Source organism: Musa acuminata, chromosome BXJ2-2 (genome assembly GCF_036884655.1).
Source record: "Musa acuminata AAA Group cultivar baxijiao chromosome BXJ2-2, Cavendish_Baxijiao_AAA, whole genome shotgun sequence".
NCBI lineage: Eukaryota > Viridiplantae > Streptophyta > Magnoliopsida > Zingiberales > Musaceae > Musa > Musa acuminata.
Window position 1 is genome coordinate 18424091 of NC_088339.1, and position 24742 is coordinate 18448832.

A 24742-nucleotide genomic window follows, 5' to 3' on the forward strand; every position below is an offset into this window, starting at 1 on the left:
GTATCCATGCCCGTCTCGTTACATATCGTGTGTTTAGTCGCTATGAGATCATATCTATATATAGGCGAGAGCAAAGATTCTACAATAAATAATTAAGAGAGTTCCTCCCGTCAAGATCATCTCTTAGAAAGGAATCCTATCATAATTTGATTTTCTATTGACCCGAATAACTATCATCATAATTTAATCAAATTTATAATATATTTTATCAATTAGATAGGATCATATAATCTAATGATTCTAACAAATCCCAAGCTAAGCTAATAATAGGTGTCTTGTCGAGGTGAACAGGGTTGTGTGGGGTTGCTTTAACCTGATCCTGCCTGGTTTCTATCATGGCTCCTTCTCAATGATAGCTGAGTTTGGAATCTATGTAAGAATTGAATGGTAGGAAGGCTCTCCACAAACCACTCTACTGTTTCTGCTGCCGTTGCCTCTGTGTAGTAACACTGACCGGTCTTCAATTCCTTTCTGGCCTTCTCGATTGTTCTTCTACCCTACCCTAACCACATACGATGTGAAAAGAGGCCAAAAAAAAAAAGAGAACAGGAAGAACAGTGGTGAGAATCTGTTGGACAAGATAAAAATAAAATATTTAAATATAGTTTTTTACACATTAAAAATTTTCATACTTTTTATGCTATGAACGCCGTCTATAAATAAAGATTACGAAACATATCTTGAAGAATTTGTTTTTATCGTCGTGAAGTTATCATAAGGTTCATGTACATTTCCATAGTGACTCTGTTTAATCAATTCTTAATTTTTTTATATATATTTCCATGGTGTCTCTTCCTAATACAATAGACTAAAAACTAAATCAAATTTATTTTTCGACATCCCCAATAAATTTGATTTATTTTCATCATTCACTTAAACTAGACACTTAAATTTGAAAATTAGTTTTGATTTGAGGGGCCTGTGTATCTTTCTTCTTTTGTATCATCTTTTTATTTCTTTATTCTTTTTTTACTTTTTTATTGTCCCAACCTCTATCACAATCGCAATCACTTAAAAGTACAATCTTTAACTTTTACCTTTGTTCGGAAGATCTCTCGTACTTGCATGGGAGTATGTGTTGATGATCCAAACATTTTTTATTTTTCATATAAATATTTACAGATTAGGAAGAGTATTTCCTGTGTTTTGTTCATTCAACGCCTCACAGATCAACCTGAAATGATCTGATGTTGCACAGCCTTTCCTGCTACTTGATTCTTCGCTTGTTGTTGGCTCATTGTTGCTGATTAGCTTTGCTGAAGTAGTTGCCATGCAGTTTGGGTTCTCATTTTGCTTGGATCATTCTGCACCTGTCATGTTTCTCTCTCTCTCTCTTTTGCTTTGTTAAACACATGCTGGACTTGTGAAGAGGTAAGGGTAGTAGTGAGAGTAGAGTCACATGAGTTCTAGGAAGACAAAGGAGATCAAGATTACAAGATATATATATATATATATATATATATATATATATATATATGTATATATATATATATGTATATGTATATGTATATATATATATGTATATGTATATATATATATGTATATATATCTATATGTATATGTATATATGTATATATATCTATATGTATATGTATATGTATATGTATATATGTATATATATATATATGTATATGTATATGTATATATGTATATATATATATATATGTATATGTATATATATACATATACATGTATATATATATATATACATATGTATATGTATATATATATCTGTCTTTAAAAGCTTAAAATTATCTTATTTTTGTACATTTACCTAATTTAGGTGAATTCACAACACCTTTGAGCCAAAAACCACTTGAATATTATCAGGTAAGAGTGTTTTGATGTTCTGAGGAATCTATTTGATTTGTAACATGGAAATGCAGGAAGAATAGCAATTATTTACTCATATATGGATGATTAATTTATACTTGATCATAATCCTAATATAACTTATCGATTTCAGTCAAAATTTAATATGCTAATATACTAGTTTTGATTTCATAGTAATACTAGAAAGAGATTGTTGAGAAGTTTAACATGTATAAAAGGAAATATATTAGTACTACAACAATGCTTGAAGCTTTGCAATGCTGAGAGTGGTATAATGATGAATAATACTTTTCATAAAGATTTTTGGCAGTCATATATACTTGCCATTAACTAAGACTAATACATGTAAAGAGACGACCTATCAAGGAGATATACGAAAAATTTAACCAAAAAAATTTCATTTTCAGGTGATAAAGGGAATTCTAGATCATCCTAATGAGACTCGTGATTTGATAAATTTTATACCCAAAAAATTTTTATTTAACTTGATATATTGTTAATGATTATGTTAGTATAATGAAGACCGGAAAGAGTATATAATTTTCTTAACGTTTAAAGTAACTTAATGGTATCTGGCATGAGAGTGAGGATGATGTTAACACTTTAGCACTGTACGATCTCAACATCCCAGCATTATGTAGTTGACATCTCAACATTGCGTAACCAATATCATGGCACCATGTGATTGACTCCTCGGATCCACATGGACGATGTATATTTGGCATCTCAAGATCACATTGGGAGATAACTCGATGTCACATGACCTAATCGGTTGAATCGTTATCACGCTACCAAACTCTGAGCGATACAATTGTAATTAAGGCTAATAGGAACATGCAATTGCTCTCCATAACCGACACTAATCATAGAAGCAATGATCATAAAAGCTCATTATAAAAAAGGCTTCCAAGTGTGTTCCTCACTCTCTAAAATGCAACTTTAAGTTTTTTTTTAATCTTAGAACCAACTCAAGCATCACACGGATATTTGTTATTTGTTATGAATACTTCTAATCTAGTTTATAGGGTTTAATATCTTCAGAGTTGGATGCACCGATCATAATTTAATATCAAACCGAGACAAATGTAGAAAAGAATCTCAATTGATCTTAAATCGACTTCTAGTCGAGACAATCAAAAACTGATTTAAGAATATCATAAGAAATAAATATATTATAATAGTATCAACAATAGAGATAAAATATATCATAGCACCACCGTATGCATAAGCAAACTATCTTCAGATGTCTAAATCTAAAGAAGTGGCATCAGATATTTTTATAAAAAAACTCTTCAGCTTTAAAGATATCCAAAAATTACAGGAGAATTAAAAATATATAATTTTCTATAAAATGGTTGTATGCCTTTATCAATATCTGAATGGTTCTCCGAGTGCCCATCTCTGATGGAGCTTCTTGTTCTACTATATCCAATAAAGGAAAAGAAGAGGAGAATTTTATTTATATATAATCTATCAAAATTATGATGTGTGAACAAATAAAAATATATGAGCACTTTTTCCGCGTATAGATCCTACGCAGTAGAAGCTTACTGGGTTGCTCCGTACTATTATAATAGGAGATCCGTACTGAACTAATTTTAGAGCGTCTTAATTTGGGGTAGATAGATTGATGCAGTAGCAGTGATAAAGGAGTCAACCCTTGACTTTTACGATTGACAATGTCTTTGGCGGCTTCGCGAAGTTTAAAGCATCCGACCAGAATATGCCACTTTTGGGTTATTATGGGTTGACTACACGGCTGGAGAATTCCTCCGACAAAATGCCGTCGGTTCCTCTTCGTACTCGGGCCGACATGTACATCCCCAGCGGCAGGCTCGACCTCGCGGGCCCAAGTTAATCGGGTCCGAACGGTAAACCATGGAGACAGTTGCGGGGATAGCCATCGGGGACGTGTCCTCGAATGAATACCGTTCGCTGCAAAGCCGCGACGTGGACCCTCATACCTGAGGCTTATTTACTCGCACACGACGCACCGCCGATCGACATCACGTACATTCGCGGCCCGCGGGAGGACCGTCGCCCGTCGGACCCACCTTCGGAGACCAGCTCGGTAACTCACAACCACGTGCTGGGTATTCGAATGGGTACCGACGGTATCTCTGGAAAATGATAATAATAAAGAAGAGGAATGACCAACGGCCTCACCATCCTTTGGTTCTGTCGAAGGCGACGCGAGTCACTCGCTCGACCTCGTCACCCTCGGCTCGGTCCGGGGGATAAGAGTTTGGGGATCGGCGCCTCGGCGGAGGCGGCGTGGGATGGCGCCGCGGAGAGGGAGGGTGGAGATGCGGCGGATCGAGGACCGGACGAGCCGCCAGGTGCGCTTCTCCAAGCGACGGAGCGGGCTCTTCAAGAAGGCCTTCGAGCTCGCCGTGCTCTGCGATGCCGAGGTCGCCCTCCTCGTCTTCTCCCCCGGGGGGAAGCTCTACGAGTTCTCCAGCGTCTCCAGGTACGCCGCCCTCCCCCTTTCCCCGTTTCCATCCACCACCTCCTCCATCACTCGGGTCCCGCTGTCGGAACCCTAGGTGTTGGATCCGTCCGTTTCGTGGTAGGCCTTCGGTCACCTCCTCTCTCGTTCTTGACGCGGCGGTGGCATAGAACATGATCGCCGATGCGGGAACGGGAGAGGGGATCTTAGTGTGTTATGGCTTCCCCTTTCACTTTTCCGGGACACTGATAGCTTTGATTTGGTTCTGTTCGAGGCTGGACCATGCGGCATGCATTGCCACTCGCCTGAACTTTGCGTGCGGGTATAGTTTAATGTCTTGTCGTGTGTTCTGACATGCCTTATCATTCCAATTACATGTGTATCTCTTCCTGCTGTTTGATAAGCAACATACTTTAGAGTTACAATTTCATGCTTGTTCTTTATGATATCTTTTATCTAGGAACAATAGTTCGTCTTGTCTTTGGTGATATTTCCTATTATCTCGATGTGTCAGTTGCCATGGCTGCATCCGTATAGTCATCGTTTTCAGAATATTACCTACATTTAGATGCTAAAGCCATAGATTATAGTGGACTTGAAGGCTGGGATGAGAAGATTTTTCTTGGGCACCTCAATTTGCTGACATGAGACACGTGATTCATGTAAATGGGAAAAAAAAAAAAATCCTTGAAGCTAGTTCTTTTGATAATCGAACTCTATTGTTTGGTGGCCTATAGAACGTTACAATGTTTGCATTAGGTTGTCTTTAGGGAGGCATCATTTTCATCGTCTCGCATATGATTCATGGCCGTTATGATGGTTGAAGCCATGCACATCTTATGTTAAGAGAAACCAAATTTCGATGCCTCCATCCTCTCGTCTTTTGGTGGAAAAGTAGAAGGGAGGTGAGAAACACAAGGACGGATATATGGCATCGAGTAGGAGATATTGGATGATGATGCAACTTAAGTTTCACTTATAAAAATAGGTGATTAAGTCGTTGATGGGCATGTAGTAAAGAAAACCATCAACTTTGGTTGCTTTTGACATCATCTATAGACTTCTTAGTTCATTATAAGTCTTTATTTTCCCGAAATGTTAATCCATCTCAAGCCCAAGTAGATTTGGGTAGTTATTTCCCATGGGCAGTAAAACTCTAGGCTGTTTTATATATTAATATGATTATTTATTAGTCTTTAATTTTTGTTTATTTTGTGAGTACATTATTTGCTATTGCCAATGAGTCTCCAAGTTTACTATCTATAGTTCTTCAATTCTATGCAATGTTGTATAGTAAATTGACCCAAAAATTAACAATTATTTTGCAAATTAAGACAACTTCTATTAAGCATATTACAATTTATTGCTTGAAATTGGTAGATGAAGTGTTCTATTTTAAACAAATTTTTTTTGAAAAAAAGGAGTGGAGTTATCTGAGGGAACTGAATGTATAGGACTTGAATCCCATAATATATATGATATGAAGGTTGAGGTTCATTTGTCATGTAAGGCTCCTAAGTAGACCATAAGTTTTTAAGTGGTGTTCTTTTCTTTTATTTCTCTCTCTTTTTAACATGGGACTATTAATTTACCACTTTATCTCTTTTTGATCTGATTTCTCTAATTTAACATTGTGTGGGCCTACAAGTAACATTAGAGAGGGCTTGTCCAATAACATGATTTAAAGATCCTGACACCATAGTGATAGTGTTATCAATAATTGATCAGTATTGACATTAATTATTTTAAGTTTTCTTATAAAAGCAATCATATTGAAGATTTTATAACACAAGACATGGCACGGAAAGAACTCGGGTTGATGTTTAAATATTTGAAATATGTAGTTTGATAATTTTTGCTTTTTCACAATATTGCCAAGGTTGATGAGAAATATTGTTTTGGTTTGTCCATCAAAAGAACTCAGGTCAAAGTTTAAAGATTTAAGAGATGTCTGATAGCTTTCAATTTCCCACCTATTGCAAAGTTTAATGGAAGACTCTTACGTGTAGAAAATTAGGCTGAAATCTTTTTTACAATAATAGGCTTAAAATACTTGCAAAATTTGCTTAGGACTAATTTTCAAGATATGACTTACTTACAGTTTAAAGTAATATCCTATGTGAAATTAATCCCTTAAAGGAAAAAAGATGTGTAATCCGAAGCATTTTCACGTGGCATAGGGTTTTTTAATATGAAAGAGAATATAAGAGCATATGCTTCATGATGATAGATGAGTATGTGTTATCATGCAAATTATGGCCAACCAAGTCAGATTAACTTAAGGTGTTGTATTTATTTCGGATTTGAAGCACTCTGCTCTAACTATTTATATGTGTAGAAGAGATCAATCAGCTAACAAATTCCATGAACATCATAATTTTAATTGAGGCAATGAGATATTATTCACCACTTCATCCTAAGGTGAAAATATCTTTTTTAACACTCAAATCATAAGGGACTATAATGAATATAATCTAGCCCTAATCTTTCCTTAAGTCTTTACTAGGTTCCTTGTCCTAGTTGGAACAAGAGACCACATCAAGATCTTTTCTAATTTGATAAGCTTGAACCACATAATTCAAGGTTGGTCATTTACATTCTTTTCTAATTTGATAAGCTTGAACCACATAATCAAGGTTGGTCATTTACATGCTTTCACCCAGTGTTATTCTAGTCATGGATAAATCATCCGGATTTAGATCCATGAGGAATGACTATCACTAAATAAAGACACTATACTTATGGCTATGGTTGGATTCTTTAACTTAGCCACTGCCTATGAGTCAATTTAATACTTATCAAGGTCCACAACCCCTAAAGAGCAATGATCTTATTTGATTGGGGTTTGTATACCATAAGTGAATTAGGAATTCACATATATTTTTAACACTATTTCGGGAATGATATTGCTAGACCTCTAGTGCCTTGTTTAGTGTAGTGTTTGAAAGCCCTAAAGCCCTAAAGTAGATATATTATATGTTATAATAGTTATTTTTATTTGTATTTGAAAGTTGTAAAATTTTGCAATAATGGATTTTTTTGGGATATGAAAGTAACTTCCATTCTTCAAACACATGATTATAACATTTTTGTTCCGTTGTACATTATATATATATATATAGGGCATCAAACTTACTGCATTACATGTCGATAATATCTCTTATAAATAAGAAATGTCAAATTGCCTAAGAGTTTATGCTAGTCTAGACACCTCATTGGTCATGAGGTTTGAAAACACTAGTTAACATGTTGCTACTACTAGTGGTCATCTCTGTAGGATCAGAGATTCACTACGATGTATAGTAGATTTCACCCTACTTCACACACTATGTTAAGTTACTACTCTTAAATCAATTTTTCATGATTCAAGTTTAATAATCTTGATTGAAGTTCCTCTATCAACCTTCGAAGTAAGATTTTTAATCTCAAATATAGATCCTCTATCAACCTTGACCTAGGCAACATGACATTGGTTCATGCTAACGTTCCGAGTATTGGTACACTAGTATATATTGAATTTTAAAAATATCCTTAAAAAGGTTAAAAATCAAGGTTGAATTTAAACTATTAAAAAAATCAAATGTAAAAGAAAGGCATGCTTGCTCGAACTATACCGGTACATCTACGACTAGTACGACTCCACTGTATCAAATTGATAAAATTATATATCAATATGGTGTATTTCTAGGACCAATGCATCAAATTGCTACAAGATTTGATATTGCTAAACAATGTGTCATTGATGCAATAACATGGTTCACAATTATCACTTTATCATCATTGATGACCCATGTGGCAAGTAGGATCGTGGTTGGGTTGACTCTAGAGGATAGAGTCTACGATTGTTGTTACAACACTATTGTTACATATTCGACTCAAAGAAAGATGATCAACATCCTCCATGCATATGTTGATCATTATGGGTAATGTTTCATTGTTTTATGGTTGTCAATTGTGAGATTCAGGTTGATATTATCGTCACGATCCTAGAAATCCACATACATCTACAATTTGATAGAAACCTTATCAAATTCGTCCTTGTTTGTCAACTTCTCCTTGAGTCGCAATACTTTCCAGAAACTCTACTTTGAAGATCCTTTTGGTTTCGTGGATCACTTCTGAGTCGCAACACCTTGACCGATGTAGTCGCAATGAACATATTGGCATGGTGTGCCTAAAAGCGATGACATGCTATCATGTAAAAATGAAAATTTGTTGCTTTTGAATCATTTATCCATAGGAAATTAACATATAATTAGATCCACAAAATTATTGTATTTTCAAAGCTAGCTTAGTTGTTGGTTGATCTAATGGATCTAGCCTTGATCCACATTATATCCTAAAAGGTAGGTTTTTCTAAATGTAACCTAGGTCCATGAGGATGGAGCCTAGATCCACCAAATCTAACTACATTAACCCAAAATTAGGTCCAAACTTTGAGACTATATAAACTTTGAGACTTAACATAGGCAAGCAGAAATATGGATAAACATATTACAATTTTTAACCTAATTTTGGTTACATTGTTAATTTCTTGAAATATATTTGTGTTATCATATTTAATAATGATAAACAATTTAAGTACCTGACAATAATAAGTAAATGGACGTTGACCGAAGGCAATTACAGTCTAAATCAATTTATTTACAAGGTTTAAACAAATTAGCATCTCTTTTTCATGTATTTAACATTAAAAAAAAGCTCAGACTAGACAAAAATGTAAATTCTTTCATGCCTTTCTTTGGCAAGACCAGTGATCTATAAAGATATCTTGAGGTCCTAATACACTAAACCATTGACATAATGTAAACCATTGACATAAACCTTGAAGGATATTTGTTTACTTGTTTGTTGCATGGACCATCCGAATAATTGGCATGTGTATGATGTCAGTTTTGCATGGCCTATTGGTTCATGACGAGACGTCAAAGAAAATGACTTATTAGTAAACTGTGTCTAGCTAATTCATCTTAGGAAAACAGTGTTACAGTAATGTTTTGAAATTATTGTCTTAGTCGCTTGGAGCTACTTTTTAGTAATAAAATGTCAACCAATGCAGGATCTTGGAGGTGGAATGTTGAACTCTTTTTTACTTTCCAATTAATTTTCTTGTCTCAGAGGGAATTCTATACAGTGTTATAAATAGTTTGTAGCTAGTCACTGTGAATTTTGACAATCCATCAGATATTGCAGTCTTAAAATATGGCATGGGACAAATAAAATATAGCCAGAAATGTAATATTAAGTTTATTTAATTTACAAAAAATGCAAAAAGAAATGCTAGTGTCATATAATCAAACAAAAAGTTCTTGGACTCCATCTAGAAAACATTGAATTTGACAATCATTTTTTCATAGTTTTTCTATCCTTTATTTGATGAAAAATACAATACACTTTGATGAATATATACACAAAAAATAGATGTATTGGATGAAAATAAAATTATATTCTTGGATGCCTAAGTTACCCCATAGTTATCAAAATTGAATAAAACCAGCAAGCTAAGCTAGGCCAGACAAAATTTAAGAACAAAACCCATGGCTGATTTGCATCTCAATTGGAACATTTGTCAATAATAAGGACTAGGTTGAACTATTGACCCAATCTTTTTATGGTGATTCATGAGAACCTTTCAGATCAAACCAAATTATCCTATTTTGTCATCCACTACAACCCTTGATGCTTGTGAATTGGAGTATAAAGGAGCCTGACCATTTTAGCTATTATAAAATTTATTAATTTCTTATCATCTATAGGATGTCATAAATACAAGGATATCAATGGAGTGGGGTGGAACTACCTTTCCCATCTTTGTCCCTACCCTCATCTCATTCCCACCCCAAACCTCATTTTGTCATGGCCTTAGCTGGAATTGCTTAAGGCGTGAGATTAAGCGTGAGACACCCTTGCGGTAAAGACGCGAACTTAACTTGCGTTGCCTAAGTCGTGCTTCGCCCTTGCAATTTGCGTCCACAAAGATCAGTCTACTTGTAACCTCTCGTAGGTCCCGAAAGATCTGTAAAAAGAGAAAGTTGATTAGTTCATAAAACGAGCGACGGATAAGTCCCGACGTCTCGCGAGAAGGGGAAGATTTATAAGCAATTCAGCGAGTACCTTGCGTGCACAAGAGAAAAGAGGGAGGGGGAAAATAAGGACTTTAGAAGGTTGGACAAATAGCTACAAGTCCACAAACAACTGCTCACCGGGTGCCGGGCGTGACAACAAGTTCCCGTCAAGGTAACGTGCGAACTTACGAAAGGTTGTTCAACGCCCGACACTATACCGAAGCCTCATCCAGCCCTGTGCCACCCGGGTGGTTCCAAGGGGTTGAGATGGCTGACGTTTTGTGAGCGGAAGCGGACTACAGAAAACAGCCCGTGGCACACGAAAACGAAGCTGTTTTGGGGCTGTTTTGCTCGGTTCGGTGAGCGATCGCTTTGTAACTTTACAACTTGTTCGAACTTACATTTTTACAAGCAAATTAACTCAAAACCAAGACAAAACATGATGCCAAGCAGCTATACATATAGATGAGAGCGACAAACGGTTCGTTGAATGGGGTTGTTGCGTGTACGCGATGACCGTTCGTGACATTCTCCCCCACTTAAACTGTTGATGCCCTCGTCGACGCTTGTTGGTAGTTGTTGATGATTGCTTCTTCATGTCGTAGGGTGTCTTCAGGCTCCCAACTAGCTTCAGTTCGGGAAAACTTTCGTCACTTCACCAAGTACTCTGTCTGCTCAGCTCCATTGGGTAGCTTTATCTTGCGGTCCGCCAGAATGATTTTAACTCGCTTCTCGTAGGAGGCTGTGGTTGGGGGTAGTCGAGTTTGAACATTTCGGGAAGCATCTTGCGGATCCGAGTGGTAGGCTTTCAAGTTGTTGGCGTGAAGAACATTGTGAATTTTGAATCACACCGGCAGCTGCAACTTGTAGGAGACGTTACCCACACTGCTGATAATTGGGAAGGACCCTTCATACTTGCGCACTAATCATTTATGTACTTTATTCCTAAAGAATTGGAGAGATACTGGTTGGAGCTTAACCAACACCAAATCATCGATCTTGAATTCTTGCGGTCGCCTTCCCAAGTCTACCCATTTCTTCATTCTTTTTGTTGTCTTTTCCAAGTAAGCCCATGCAATATCTGCATTTCGGTGCCACTCCCTTGCAAAGTGATAAGCTGACGGATTACTCCCAGTATACCCAATTACCATAGTGTGAGGAGTTAACGGTTGTTGCCCTGTAATAATCTCGAAGGGGCTCTTGTTGGACACAGAGCTCCGCTGCAAGTTGTAGGAGAATTGAGTAATGTCCAACAGCTTCACCCAATCTCGTTGGTTGGCACTCACGTAGTGTCGAAGATATTGCTCTAGGAGCGAGTTTATCCTCTCGATTTGGCCATCCGTCTGGGGGTGGAGGCTTGTGGAGAAATATAACTAGGATCCCAACAGTTTGAATAGCTCGGTCCAGAATCGTCCCAGGAACCGAGCATCTCAATCACTGATGATATTGTGCGGGACTCCCCGATACTTTACCACATCCTTCATCATTAGCTTGGCCGCCTCCTCTGCTGAACAATGTAGGGGAGCAGCAATGAAAGTTGCATACTTTGAAAAGCGATCGATTACCACGAGTATCGATCCAAGCTCCCTACTAGTGGCAAGCTTGATATGAAGTCTAAGGAAATGCTCTCCCATGGCTTTTCTGGTACGAGCAACGACTCCAAAAGTCCCACCGGCTTCCGCTGCTCCACCTTCTCTTATTAGCAAATAAGGCACATTCGAATATATTCCTCCACATCAGTCCCCATCTTCGGCCAATAGAAGGCCCTCTCTACGAGAGCCAACGTTCGGTGAATACTTGGGTGTCCAGCCCAAAGGGAATCGTGACACTCTCTTAAGAGTTCACGCCTCAAATTGTCCACTCGAGGAACATAAATTCTATTCCCTTTTGTGTACACGAGTCCCTCTTGGACCCAAATTTATCGTGTTTTGCCTTCTTTAATGAGCTACATCAGTCCCCATCTTCGGTCAGTAGAAGGCCCTCTCTATGAGAGCCAACGTTCGGTGAATACTTGGGTGTCCAGCCCAAAGGGAATCATGACACTCTCTTAAGAGTTCACGCCTCAAATTGTCCACTCGAGGAACATAAATTATGTTTCCTTTTGTGTACACGAGTCCCTCCTGGACCCAAATTTGTCGTGCCTTGCCTTCTTTGATGAGCTACATCAGGATAACTGCCTGGGGGTCACTATATAGTCCATCCCTGATCCTGGAAAGGAAGTTGGAGTGCAACTAACTTGCTTGACCTCTGCCCTCCAATTGTACGACATTCACGCGCTCTACTTTCCGACTCAATGCATCAACCACGACATTTGCCTTTCCAGGCTTGTACTCCATTGCCATATCAAATTTAGCCAGGAAATCCTGCCATCGTGCTTGCTTTGGGGAAAGTTTCTTCTGCGTTTGGAAATAGCTCAGAGCAATGTTGTCTGTCTTCAGCAATCTGAGAAGGTAGTGTCGCCAAACTCGTAGACAATGGACCACGGCTGTTATTTCCTTCTCGTGCATTGGATACCGTCGTTCGATTTCGTTGAGCTTGCGGCTCTCGTAGGCCACTGGATGACCCTCCTGCATGAGTACTCCCCCAATAGCGAAGTTTGAAGCATCTGTATGGACTTCAAAAGACTCTCCATAGTCCGGAAATTTGAGCACCGATTCTTCCAGAACAGCAAACTTCAGATCTTGGAATGCTATTTCACATTTGTCAGACCACTTCCAAGGTTGCTCCTTCAGCAACTCCGTCAAGTGGAGTTGCACGCTTCGAATACCCCGCTATGAAGCGTCGATAGTAGTTGACGTCGATAGTAGTTGACGAAATCAAGGAAGGATCTCAACTCTGGTACCTTCTTTGGAGTTCGTCATGCCGCAACCTCTTGAACTTTTGATTTGTCCATCCGAATGGAGCCATCACCGATTCGATGCCCCAAGAATAAGATCTCCATTTGGGCAAAGTAGCATTTCTCCCTCTTGACGAACAAAGTGTTCTCCCTAAGAACCTTGAAAATTGTCTGAAGGTACTTGACATGCTCCTCGAGCGTTTGACTGTAGACGACGATATCGTCTACAAATTTATCCAAATACTCATTGAATAGCTGGTTTATGAGAGTGTAGAACGTGGCCGGAGCGTTGGTTAAGCCGAAAGGCATCATCAAGAACTCAAACGCTCCATACCTGATCACGCAGGTAGTCTTCGCTTCGACCTACCAATACCCCGACCGAAGGTCAAGTTTTGAGAAATACTTAGCTTTTCCCAATTGGTCGAACAAGTCCGTGATGAGCGGGATGGGATATTTGTTCTTTATTGTCACTTTGTTGAGGGCTCGATGATCGACACATAATCGGAGGCTCCCATCTTATTTCTTCTGAAAGAGAACTGGAGCTTTAAATGGTGCTTTAAAGCTGCGGATGAGACCACCGCTTAGCAGTTCACCTAACTGCTTTTTGAGTTCTGCCAACTCTGGCGGGGGCATGCGGTAGGGTGGTCTCGCTGGAGGCTTCACTCCTGGCTCCAGCTCGATGTTGTGATCCACGTCTTTGCATGGTGGAAGAGTCTTCGGCAAGTGAACTCTTTCAAGACGTTCGTCACCACAGCAAATTCTTGAATGACCTTCATAGTAGCCACGAATGTTAATTCACCTTTTCGCACCCCTTTCTTTAGTTGCAATGCAGATATTTATTGGGGTTCCTTAGTTCCTCTCCGAGAGACAGAAATCACACAGGGGTCATCACCTCCCATCATGCATAGGGAGTTTAGGAACGGCATTGGCACCAACTTCGTCACGTGCATGAACTTCATTCCAAGAATCACTTCGAAGTCGTCCAGTGGCACCGCCATCATATTGGCGTTCCTGCTCCATGTTCCTTGATGGGAACTCTCTTTGCCAACCCGAAGATTCGCTTGGCCTCCGAGGTCACCGCCTTCATTCGACTTGGGCTCTTTGGCATGTCGTCGACCATTGCACTGGTTGTTTGGCTATTTAGCTTTATGTCTACGTACATCAGTTCACCACTTCCTGCTTTTTGTAGCTTTGTCTTCGTGTTCTCCCCCACTTGACCTCGCATGGCGTTCAACAAACGCATTGCTCCCATCCGGGGTCCTTGCGACTCCTCGTTGTCGCTGCTGGATTCAGAACTACTTGAACTATGAGCAACAGCTTTGCCATTGTCCGACAGATAAGTCTCGACGTCTCGCGAGAACGGGAAACTTTACAAGCAATTCAGCGAGCACCTTGCGTGCACAAGAGAAAAGAGGGAGAGGGGGGAAACAAGGACTTTAGAAGGTTGAACGAACAGCTGCAAGTCCACAAAGCTGCTCACCAAGTGCCGGGCATGACAACAAGTTCCCGTTAAGGTAATATGCGAACTTGTTAAAGGTTGTTCAACCCCCAACACTATTCCGAAGCCCCATCCAGCCCTGTGCCACCCGGGTGGTTCTAAGGGGCAGAGATGGCTGACCTTTTGTGAGCGGAGGCGGACTGCAGAAAACAGCTAGTGGCACATGAAAACGGAGTTGTTTTGGGTTATTTTGGGGCTGTTTTGCTCGGTTCGGTGAGCAGATGCTTTATAACTTTGTAACTTGTTCGAACTTACATTTTTACAAGCAAAATGACTCAAAATCAAGACAAAACATGCTGCCAAGCAACTGTACATGTAGATGAGAGCATGGGCAGGTGTGCGATGACCGTTTGTGATAATTTGGATAAGGCATGGGCAGGGATACGGAATTCCCATTTAGGAAAAGGAATCCATTAGTTCTCCATATTTTCTTAATTAATCTAATTTATTTAAAAAATAAAATTATTATTAAAATTAATTAATAATATCAAATTTTATAAATAATAATAATAATAATAATTTTTTATATTCAAATATAAATAATAATATTTGTTTATATTATATCATCTGATTTAATCAAACCAAATGATTTATAATTAACTACTCAACCAAGTCTTAACCCACCCTGATTTAAATCAGGTGGCTGATTGGTCTATCCAATGTAGAGACCCAATATCTCGATCCACCTATTGATGGGGTGGGAAGTGCTATGCTCGTTCCTGTCCCATAACCATGCAGGTAATATAAAAAAGCCCTCTATAAAAAAGTACATGTATTCGTGATTATAATTAACACCGCTGAATACACCAAGATATTTATGATGTCATGATTCCATAAATTTGTAATGAATAGAAAACAATTTTGATTCGTATGTAGTATCATATCGAATAATTTTTTTTAGTTGAGAAACTAAGATACAAAGCCACCAAAAATTTAAAATTATTAGTTACAAGCAATTTTAGTATCAAAAGCAAATCTTTTTGGTGGGTCTTTAGCGGTTAATATAATCTCATGATCATTATTTATAAATATTTATAAACATGAATGTGTGCCCGAAGTATGATGAGAAGTTATTGCTTTACTTTTCTTGATCATGTAATTGATGATGATTATTAACAGCAAGTCCTAATATCCCTCCTATTTAGGAATTATTAATTGATTTTTTTTCCTCCATTAAGTCCTATATAAGTTAATCTCCTTAACTTAGGTACATGTAAAACTCCTATTCATACTTTGTTTGTTTCTTTAGTCCTATAAACAATTTCTTCATCTTATTAGATAATAAATCTAATATTTTATAAACTTTTATTAGAATATTTTTTTGTCATTGTTGCATAAAAAAGATAGGCATTAAAAGGTGGCACCTTCTCAAATTGCACAAGACATCAGACACTCTTTTTAAGTAAAAAATTACTTGAGCTATAAAACTTACACAATCAAAATTAAGAAATGTGATTGAGGTCCTAAAAAAGATAGGCATTAAAAGGTGGCACCTTCTCAAATTGCACAAGGCATCAGACACTCTTTTTAAGTAAAAAATTGCTTGAGCTATAAAACTTACACAGTCAAAATTAAGAAATGTGATTGAGGTCCTAAAGCTCAAGGCTAGTATGAACCAAGTTGTAAGGGGCCACAAACTTGTGATGTTAGTGGCCTTAGGCTTAGGGTTAGTTTAAACTAGATCGTGAATCGTAAAGGGCCTAAAGGCTTTGGGTGGATCAAGCCACGTTGTGTTCAAAAAGCTCAGGATGTAGGCAATAAACTTAGGCACAAACACGAAATCATGGGCAATAAGCTCAGGATCTAGATAGCTAGTGTGCCGATCTAGCTGATCCCAAACATGTGCAAAGATCGATTTCAAATTTGCATCATGGCGAATGGTGTCTTGGCTAGCCCAAGCAAGTGCCTAAATGCCCAAGGCTCATCGAGGTGATGCCTATGTCAAGTCATCTTTCTCAAAGCCCTTAAGAGGCACTTGGGCCTTGGCTCACCTCGAGTGCCTATGAGTGCCCTAGCATCTTTAAGCAAATGCCTAAATGCCCAAGGCTCATCAAGTCCTTTTTCTCGAAGCCCTTAGAGGTGCTTGGGCCCAGGCTCACCTTAAGTGCCCTAGCATCTTTTGACAATATTATTTTTTCTTCTTTCAATTTAACAATATCATAAGTTCTTCTCATACAATTATTATAATAATAGTTGATATATTCAATCCCATTCATACTAAATTAAAACACTTAGTTGATAATATATGTCTCGATAACACAACTTTAAAATTAATTTCATTTGAACTCTTACCAACTAATTTTTGACCGTCCAATTTCTTCTTGTACAATTACTATAATAATATCTAATATATTCAGTCTTGTTTGTACTAAATGAAAACTCTCAGTTGTTTATATATGTCTATAACAGAGCTTTAAAATAAAATTAATTCCATTTGAACTCTTAGCAACTAAATTAATGTTATCAACAAATAAATCATACGATGGCCTATCTTATCCATTACTAATGTAAAAAAAGATAAAGACTTTATGATTGTATTTGTTTAGATCCATAAAAGCCAAATGTAAACTTTTGTTCTCTCTATATTTTCTATTGTTGATCTTTCAGAGATAGAACCATATTGATATTTTGAAATATTTATTTCACATCTTACTTTACTTTCAAGTTTCAACCACTCTTTTCCAGAGTTATGTAGTTATCTTAAATCATTTATGATTTAACCTCTAATAAAAATCTTTATCCCATATTATTGTCCTACTATGGTTGCTTGCTTTGCCATTATGTACTACAATTCTAGTAATTTGGAGTAAATAGCCACTATGACTGTAAGTTATGGTGCCTAATGGGTTACTGTAGTCACCCAATCACTTATTGTCATCGATGTTAGCATAAAAAATGATCGATTGGCATGCCAATTCTTGCTATATCAAAGGATTATCTCGATATACTACTCATTCCAATTCATTTTTTGGGATCCAATGTAATACTTAACAAAGGAAGTAGGATAATATGAGACCAACCAAGCTATGGCAAATTAGTAGTATTCATAATTAGTAGTATTCATGTGATCTATCATGTCACATAAATCACATAAATTAAACACATATAGATGCATCCATAAATTTCTGTTATAACTAGTCAACTACTATTACGTGTCATCATCTTTGGACATGATTGAATAATAATAAAATGAAACATTACTTGAAATAAGATTTAAGCTAGTTTGATCTAGCCTGACTTTTTTCTTCTAGATCGATCTCAATTCTCCCTCATGATACCATGAGGTAACTAGAGTAAGAGAGCAGCCTGATACTTGTGGTCTGTCCTACATTTTTCATTTAGTGTATGGTTGTAAACCTAGGCACCTAGGCAGATGTTAATCCCCCTCTAGAATTGGCACAACCACTTCCCTCAAAAAGTAGTCAACACTACATTTGACCTACAGCATCCTACTTCTCAAAACAGCATTGTCAATGATATCTACAGGAACTTAAAAGACTAATTAGATACTTACCACAGCAAAGTTTGTTTGTTAGATGAAACAATTTTGCTTTATTGTGAGGATGACTTTAGAAACCTCAATAGTATTTGGGTACTAAAAAAAAAACAAAAACATGATGAGGCTATTTTGAATAAGAAGAAATCATTAATGAAAAGATGGTCATTAATGAACATGGTAATTATGTACTCCAGACGACATATATGGAGGGAAACTCAAAAATGTAAAGGCATGAGATTAATTAACCAGTATAATTAAGGTACTAAAATCGAAGATTAAACCCATTAGTATTGTTGATGGTAGACAATAAAGATAATCTTTAATTGCCTGGCACATTGTGTAATTGCCCTTTCTCAAGTAAACATAGTAAGGGTCCTCTAGCTAAATGCATCAATCGAGGATCTAACTAGTATCTATGTACCAAGGAAAATTACTATAGAATCCTAATCATTCCTAGAAACCCTAAAAACTGTAAGCCTTATTGTATCACTATGAGTTAAAAATGCAAAATGAAAGAAAATTAAAGTAATGCTCGAAATATCAATAAAATGAACTTTCAAGAGCCCTACTCTTTGCTTGCATTTAATTGCATTTAATTGCAAGAAGAATAATAGGATCTGAATGAGTACTAGAACACCCTAATAAAAGTTAAGTGCTATAATATCATCAAGCTAAAAATGGAGATTGAGTAGAATTTAAGGAGTTCTATGGTTTGCCTGTGTTAATTGCATGAATGATGGGAGAAGTTTTAATGATGAATTGCTAGATGAGCCTAATAAGATATGAGCCTTGATAAATTTCCAACATTTAAATGAGAAGTTTCTGGCTATTTGGAAAAGAGGGAATCAAAACGATTATGTGTCATATTGATTCATGATAGAGAGTTTTAGTAGTAGTGGCTGCACCACAGAAGGTAGGAAATATGTAATCAGGATTGATTAACACTATCAATACAAATGGATCACCAATTTACTTTTTCGACTATCCTACAAACCAAATAGCAAGGCTGTGTACGGATTGCCCGAGGCAAGTGAATTACAAACTGTCCTTACCATTTCTTCTTTTCCTAGATAATCTTGTACGTACAATGAAAGACCAACATTGTTTATCACTGACATCAGATAAGAGATTAGTCTATCTGTTTTGCCTCATAAGATTAGATAACAGACTAGTCTTTCTTTTTTGCCTTATTAGATTTGGTTTCTATTCAAACATAGAAAGGGTGATATTTTACTTGGCAGCAGCTGTGTCTTAATGAAACATAACCAACTTGCATTATTCTAACTTGGTAAGATGTGATAGAAACTTGAGGACTCTAGAGCAAGTTCAAAGTTCTACTAGCCAAGCATGTGGAAAGGCTGCCAAATCTTCTAGTCTACTTTATGCTTTACTCATTTTAGAAAGAGTTTTGATGAAGTTATTGCAAACTTCATAAAAGGCCAACTTATAACATATGCTCGATCAAGGTGGTGACTGCACCTTGGATGAGTATGTTAGTTGATTTCATACACTGATCACAATGTGGAGGGCAAAGTATTTGTAAAGTATTATGCTAAATTACATGAAATTATATGAACCAATTATAGCAATATCATACACTGATCACAATGTGGAGGGCAAAGTATTTGTAAAGTATTATGCTAAATTACATGAAATTATATGAACCAATTATAGCAATACCAAGCAACAATTCTTTGCCTCTACAGAAACCAAATTTACAAACCAGTAGATCGGATGGTAGACCACAAATGAGGGCCCCAACTTGAAAGTACAAAATGAAAAACTATGTATTTGAAGAAAAATTTCTCTAGTCATCTTGAAAAATAAGATAACTCAAAATATATGTTAGAAACAAGTTGGAGCAAAGGAATGGCAGAATTATCCTTTTGAGAGCAAACTTGACAACATAGTCTATCATACTTCAATAATTATATAAACATAGTAGTCTGTTAAGAATGGGGGTTGAAACATGTTTATGATGATTAACATAGGAGAATAGAATGGCTAATTAAGTGCTTCTTTGAATTTGAAGGATGAAAAGAATTTTAGTGCAGCATACAAGTTACAATTAAGCTATCTTGCTTTGGAGGGCTTCCCTTAAGGACCCACTCCAATTCTATAAACCTGGTAAGATTAGCAACTTGGAAGTGGAAATTTCTAGTTACTGTATAGACCTAAGGAATTAAATATTTGTTTTGATATTGGTATAAGTAACTAATGGTATAAGTAAATTTCTAGTTACTAATATTTTATTAGTATTGGAAACCTAGGACCTGTGTTGTATTCCAAGTGTCAGAACTCAAATTGTACGAGGCAAAAGCAGCTGCTTTGTCAAAGTCTATCAAAGCCTATGACATCTACCATCAAGTTACTAACTGACTAAAGTTAATAGTTCAGTACTATAGAGCTAGAGAAGATGATAAATTGTAGTATATAAATTGTTGTTTGATTTTCCTGCTCTTTGTGTGGGCAGTACGATTTCAGACTGACCATTTATATCTAATTCAGCCTGGAGAGTACACTAGATCGGTACCAGACATTTACGAATGCAGAAAATGTTGTTCGCAAGCTTGATGATAATGCACAGGTAACACCTTTTCTACATTTTTGATTCTCATACATATTGCAAAAAGTTTTGTCATGCTTTGACTAAAGCACAACTTCACAAGGAAAGTTTTATGTGAATTAGAAATACTGATATGGAGACTTAAATGGATCACTTCAATCACGATTACAATCCTTCTACAAGTCCTGATCACAATCATACTTAGGAGATACGACTATCTTTCGATAGCTTATGTAGTAGTAACGGGAAAGGGTTGGGTCAGGGTAGGTTGGGTTGGCTCAGTTCAAGACAAGGTTTATAATTTTGTACCATATCGGAGTTTCAAGCTCAGCTTGGTACGGTACGGTACAGTACAAGTATACCGAGCGATACATTTCGGTATACCGATATATATAAACGACGATGATGACGGGAATTCTTGATTTCCCTGCGCAAGACGTCGTTGAGGAGACTCGCCTGGGTTCCCCGTGCAAAAACAAAAAAGGCATCGCCTCGCTCGGTTTCTTCTGTTGGGGAGAAGAAATCACTTCTCTCGCGACGTCGCTGAAGCTTCGACACCGCGTCAGATCTTCATGTTTTCTTCTTTCTTCTCTGTCATCGATCAATGCTACAGCCCGGTAGCGGACAATCCGTGTATACTGTTGACGGACCGGTACGTACCGCCTGGTACGAGTCGTATTATTCGAAATTAAAAACCTTGGTTCAAGATGGGATTGTAAGTGCTATGCTGAGCTGAAATGACCTGAATGGTTTGAGTTTTCTTCAACTGCACCTGACCCAAAAAACCCGTCTGGTGTGTTTGAAACAGGTTGGATCAGATTGATGTGTAAGACGTGTTTACTGTTGTTTTTAAACCAAAAAAAGAAAAAAAAACATCAAGTTGGTTCAGCTAGAATCTGATTGAGCTATAGCATCAGCTTGACCCAGAATGACAGGTCATCCTAAATTATCAGGTCCGGATCATGTCAGGCTGACCCCAACCCTATTCACAAACGGTGAAAACACTGACTACACCATAATATGAATTGAGGATTTTGTCATGCTAGTGAAATTTTGACATAACACAATGTGTGCCAGTGCTTTTCTATGCTGCATCCATGCAAGTTAGTATCATCACTCACCAGATTATCATGCACCTGCAGTAGCAAGGTAGGCCTGGTAAGCACTATACCGGCCAATAACATGTAACTGGCCGATGCTGTGTGTGTTACATATTAATCCATGATCTTGATCATTAATTTTGAAAAGAAATTGCTCAAGGTAGTACTCTGCACATAACAACTGAGATGTTATTTCTTTTTCCGCATTGTGGTAGCCAACATTACTAGGTAGACTCCTAAGTTGAAATAGTAATCATGAGCATATGATGCACTGAACAATTGTTAATCCATCACATGAATGTTCAGCATTTGCTTCATTAAATGCCTAGAAAGCACAATAGAATTTCTGAAGTAGTCATTGTTTGGAATCATGAATTACTGTTTAGAATAACAAAGGAGGCTGACATATCATGAAATATTTGTACAAAAGTGTGCATATATGCTTGAGAAAATTATACACAAGGCTAACATCATCTCTTCTTTTCTTCTGAAAATTTTGATAATGCTCTTTTTGTCATAATCATAATAATTCAAGAATGCAATCAGCTACAACTAATCAGGATGATGAAAGAAATTTAGATGAATAAAAGACATTTTTAATATAATTATTCAGTTCGTGTTATTATTTAATCTTGTTGTTTGACATGTGAATATAATAAAATTTACCATCACAAACAGAAGGAGCATTCAGATAGATATCTAGCTAGAAAACATTATAAGATCCAAATAGATATCACTTTATATTTGATTACTACAATCTGATTTTTCTATTTTTCCCTACAAAATAACAATATTGTATAAACAAGGAAAGGACTCTGGAAATTTGAGCTACAGATGATATTATTGCTTGCCTGTCTCTGCAAATGTGGAATGACTTTTTCATTCACATCAAAAAAATTATTGGGACTTGTTAGTGATTCATTTTAAATATCTATGAAAGTAACTTCTTTCATTATAATCACAGAATCGTGATGAAGAATTTTCTCTTCTAGAAGCTAATTCCAAAGTTCTGGAGATCGGGAAAAGGTTATAATGTGACTTCTACCATATCTATAACAAAGAGAGAGTCCCAGTGGAAGGTTTTGCTAAAATTTCCTACTCTGTTTGCAGACTTGTCGAAACAAATTTGGCAGAGATGAATGCTGAAGAACTTGGAAAATTGGAGGAAGACTTATGTTCTGCACTAAAATGGGCAACATCAAGAAAGGTTAGGAGTGACTTCCCAACTCGAGTTTTATCATCACATTTACCATGCGCATGCAAAGTGAAATCGGTAACCATATTGGCTGTAGAATAACCGTTACAAGGTTCTGAGTGCCAAGAAAAATTAAAGAAAAGCTTCAGCAACAATTTGTTAAAAAAAACAGTTGCTAAAATTCACAAAAACCAACAGAATTCACAAAAGTCATTAGGCTTTTAGATAAAATTTCTGTAGCTATCTCGACAATATTTAGGCAGGGCTGTTTTCTGTCTTTCCTACTGTCATATATTTCTGCATTCTCACATTATTATGGTTGCAAGAACGCAAACCTGGACAAGCCAAGAGGAACCCTTTTCCCCTCGTATCAATCTAAGGTGTTTGTTTGGATACAAGCACACAGGCCGACTATTTGAAATTGACGGATTACTTTGGGGGGTTGCTATGACCGAAGGCATTCAAACTGTTTACTTTGTAGCCATGATTAATTTTGCGAGAGAATTTGATCTTATTGACAAGGGAGACTTACTGATTGACTCGTGAACTTATATTCTTGCAGAAACAATTAATGACGGGCTCACTAAACAGGCCGGAAAAGGAGGTACACATCTTTCTTCTGTGATTTCCTACGGGATACTTGCTACTTGATTTGATCTGTTCACGTTTATTGTTCTGCAATACAAATAGCATAATTGATTGGATATGATCTGCTCCCCTAGTTGTTGCCAATAAAGATTCAGTTCGCGACTTCCGAGTCATGCCCACTGAGACCTTCCAAAGACCACTTGATTCTTGGTTGCTCGATACTATTATCTACCTTTTGACTGAGAGGAGAAGGCAGAAATAGGTAAGAAAAGTCTATCGAATCTCCCATCCTGATTCCAAACCTAAATTCCTCGTGATAATTTCATTGCAGCAGCATGCTCCTAAATCCAAGTAAAGACTTTCTTCCATGCACCTAGACACAGTTTCGTTCTTCATTGTTCTCGACTAGATCAATTTGCCATCTCAAGAAGATTTCTTGGCCTCTCAAAGTTAGGACTTTTATGAGGTTTCAGTCATTAGATTCATCTAAGAAACACATGAAAGGGCACGATAGCTGCAGGGTGTAGATGTCCTCCTGTTCGTTTTGCATTACCAGCCATGGTTGCTTGAGATCATACCTTAACAGAAGACCTACGTGCACCCACGGAGATGAATTCCTGCACCTTTGTCGTTGATCGAGCAGCCAACGTCGCTCATCTTCCTTCATCCCGTGCATTCTCTGTTCCTCCTCCTCAGCTTCCTTCCATGCTCTGTTCCTCTTTTTATCAGGTAGTCGGCACCACGACGACGAGCATTACCGAGGCGGAGCGCCGAAGTGACGGCAGCAACGACAGTGCGGCGGAAGGGGAGAGAGCGTGGGTGCGGCCACCGTCACGAGCAGCGCTTGGGGACGTGGACACGTAGCATGGGGCGCGGTGACAGGCGGCTGCCGCAGGTTGCACGCGTGCCGTGAACGCTGTGGCCTGCGCTATCCTTTCGGCTCCCGATGCCTGGTGTAAACGTACCTCGTCTTTTTACGGCCTCTGTGTGTTGTTAAGTTGGCATAACTAATTGTTTGCCCGATTCTGCACTGACACGTGCCTAGTACAAATCTCACGTGAGGTACGGGGGCAGTAAACAATAATGCATAGCTCAGGTGTCGTCTTCTTCTTC

The 24742-nt window shown here is 37.6% G+C and overlaps 1 protein-coding gene across 3 annotated transcripts; it reads left to right on the forward strand.

The window, feature by feature from the left end:
- Window positions 1–3999: 3999 nt before the first annotated feature.
- On the forward strand, window positions 4000–24742 carry LOC135605192 (MADS-box transcription factor 51-like). Of its 3 annotated transcripts, XM_065094986.1 has the most exons (8): window positions 4000–4303; window positions 4557–4604; window positions 20689–20767; window positions 22811–22872; window positions 22957–23053; window positions 23604–23645; window positions 23764–23891; window positions 24359–24497. In XM_065094986.1, exons 1-7 carry the CDS (start codon window positions 4113–4115, stop codon window positions 23866–23868), a joined length of 624 nt encoding a protein of 207 aa, XP_064951058.1. In that variant the 5' UTR covers window positions 4000–4112; the 3' UTR covers window positions 23869–23891; window positions 24359–24497. The 3 variants fall into 3 exon arrangements, with proteins under 3 accessions (XP_064951058.1, XP_064951057.1, XP_064951059.1); XM_065094985.1 differs by lacking the exon at window positions 23764–23891 and having other exon boundaries at window positions 24359–24742; XM_065094987.1 differs by lacking the exons at window positions 4557–4604; window positions 23764–23891 and having other exon boundaries at window positions 24359–24742.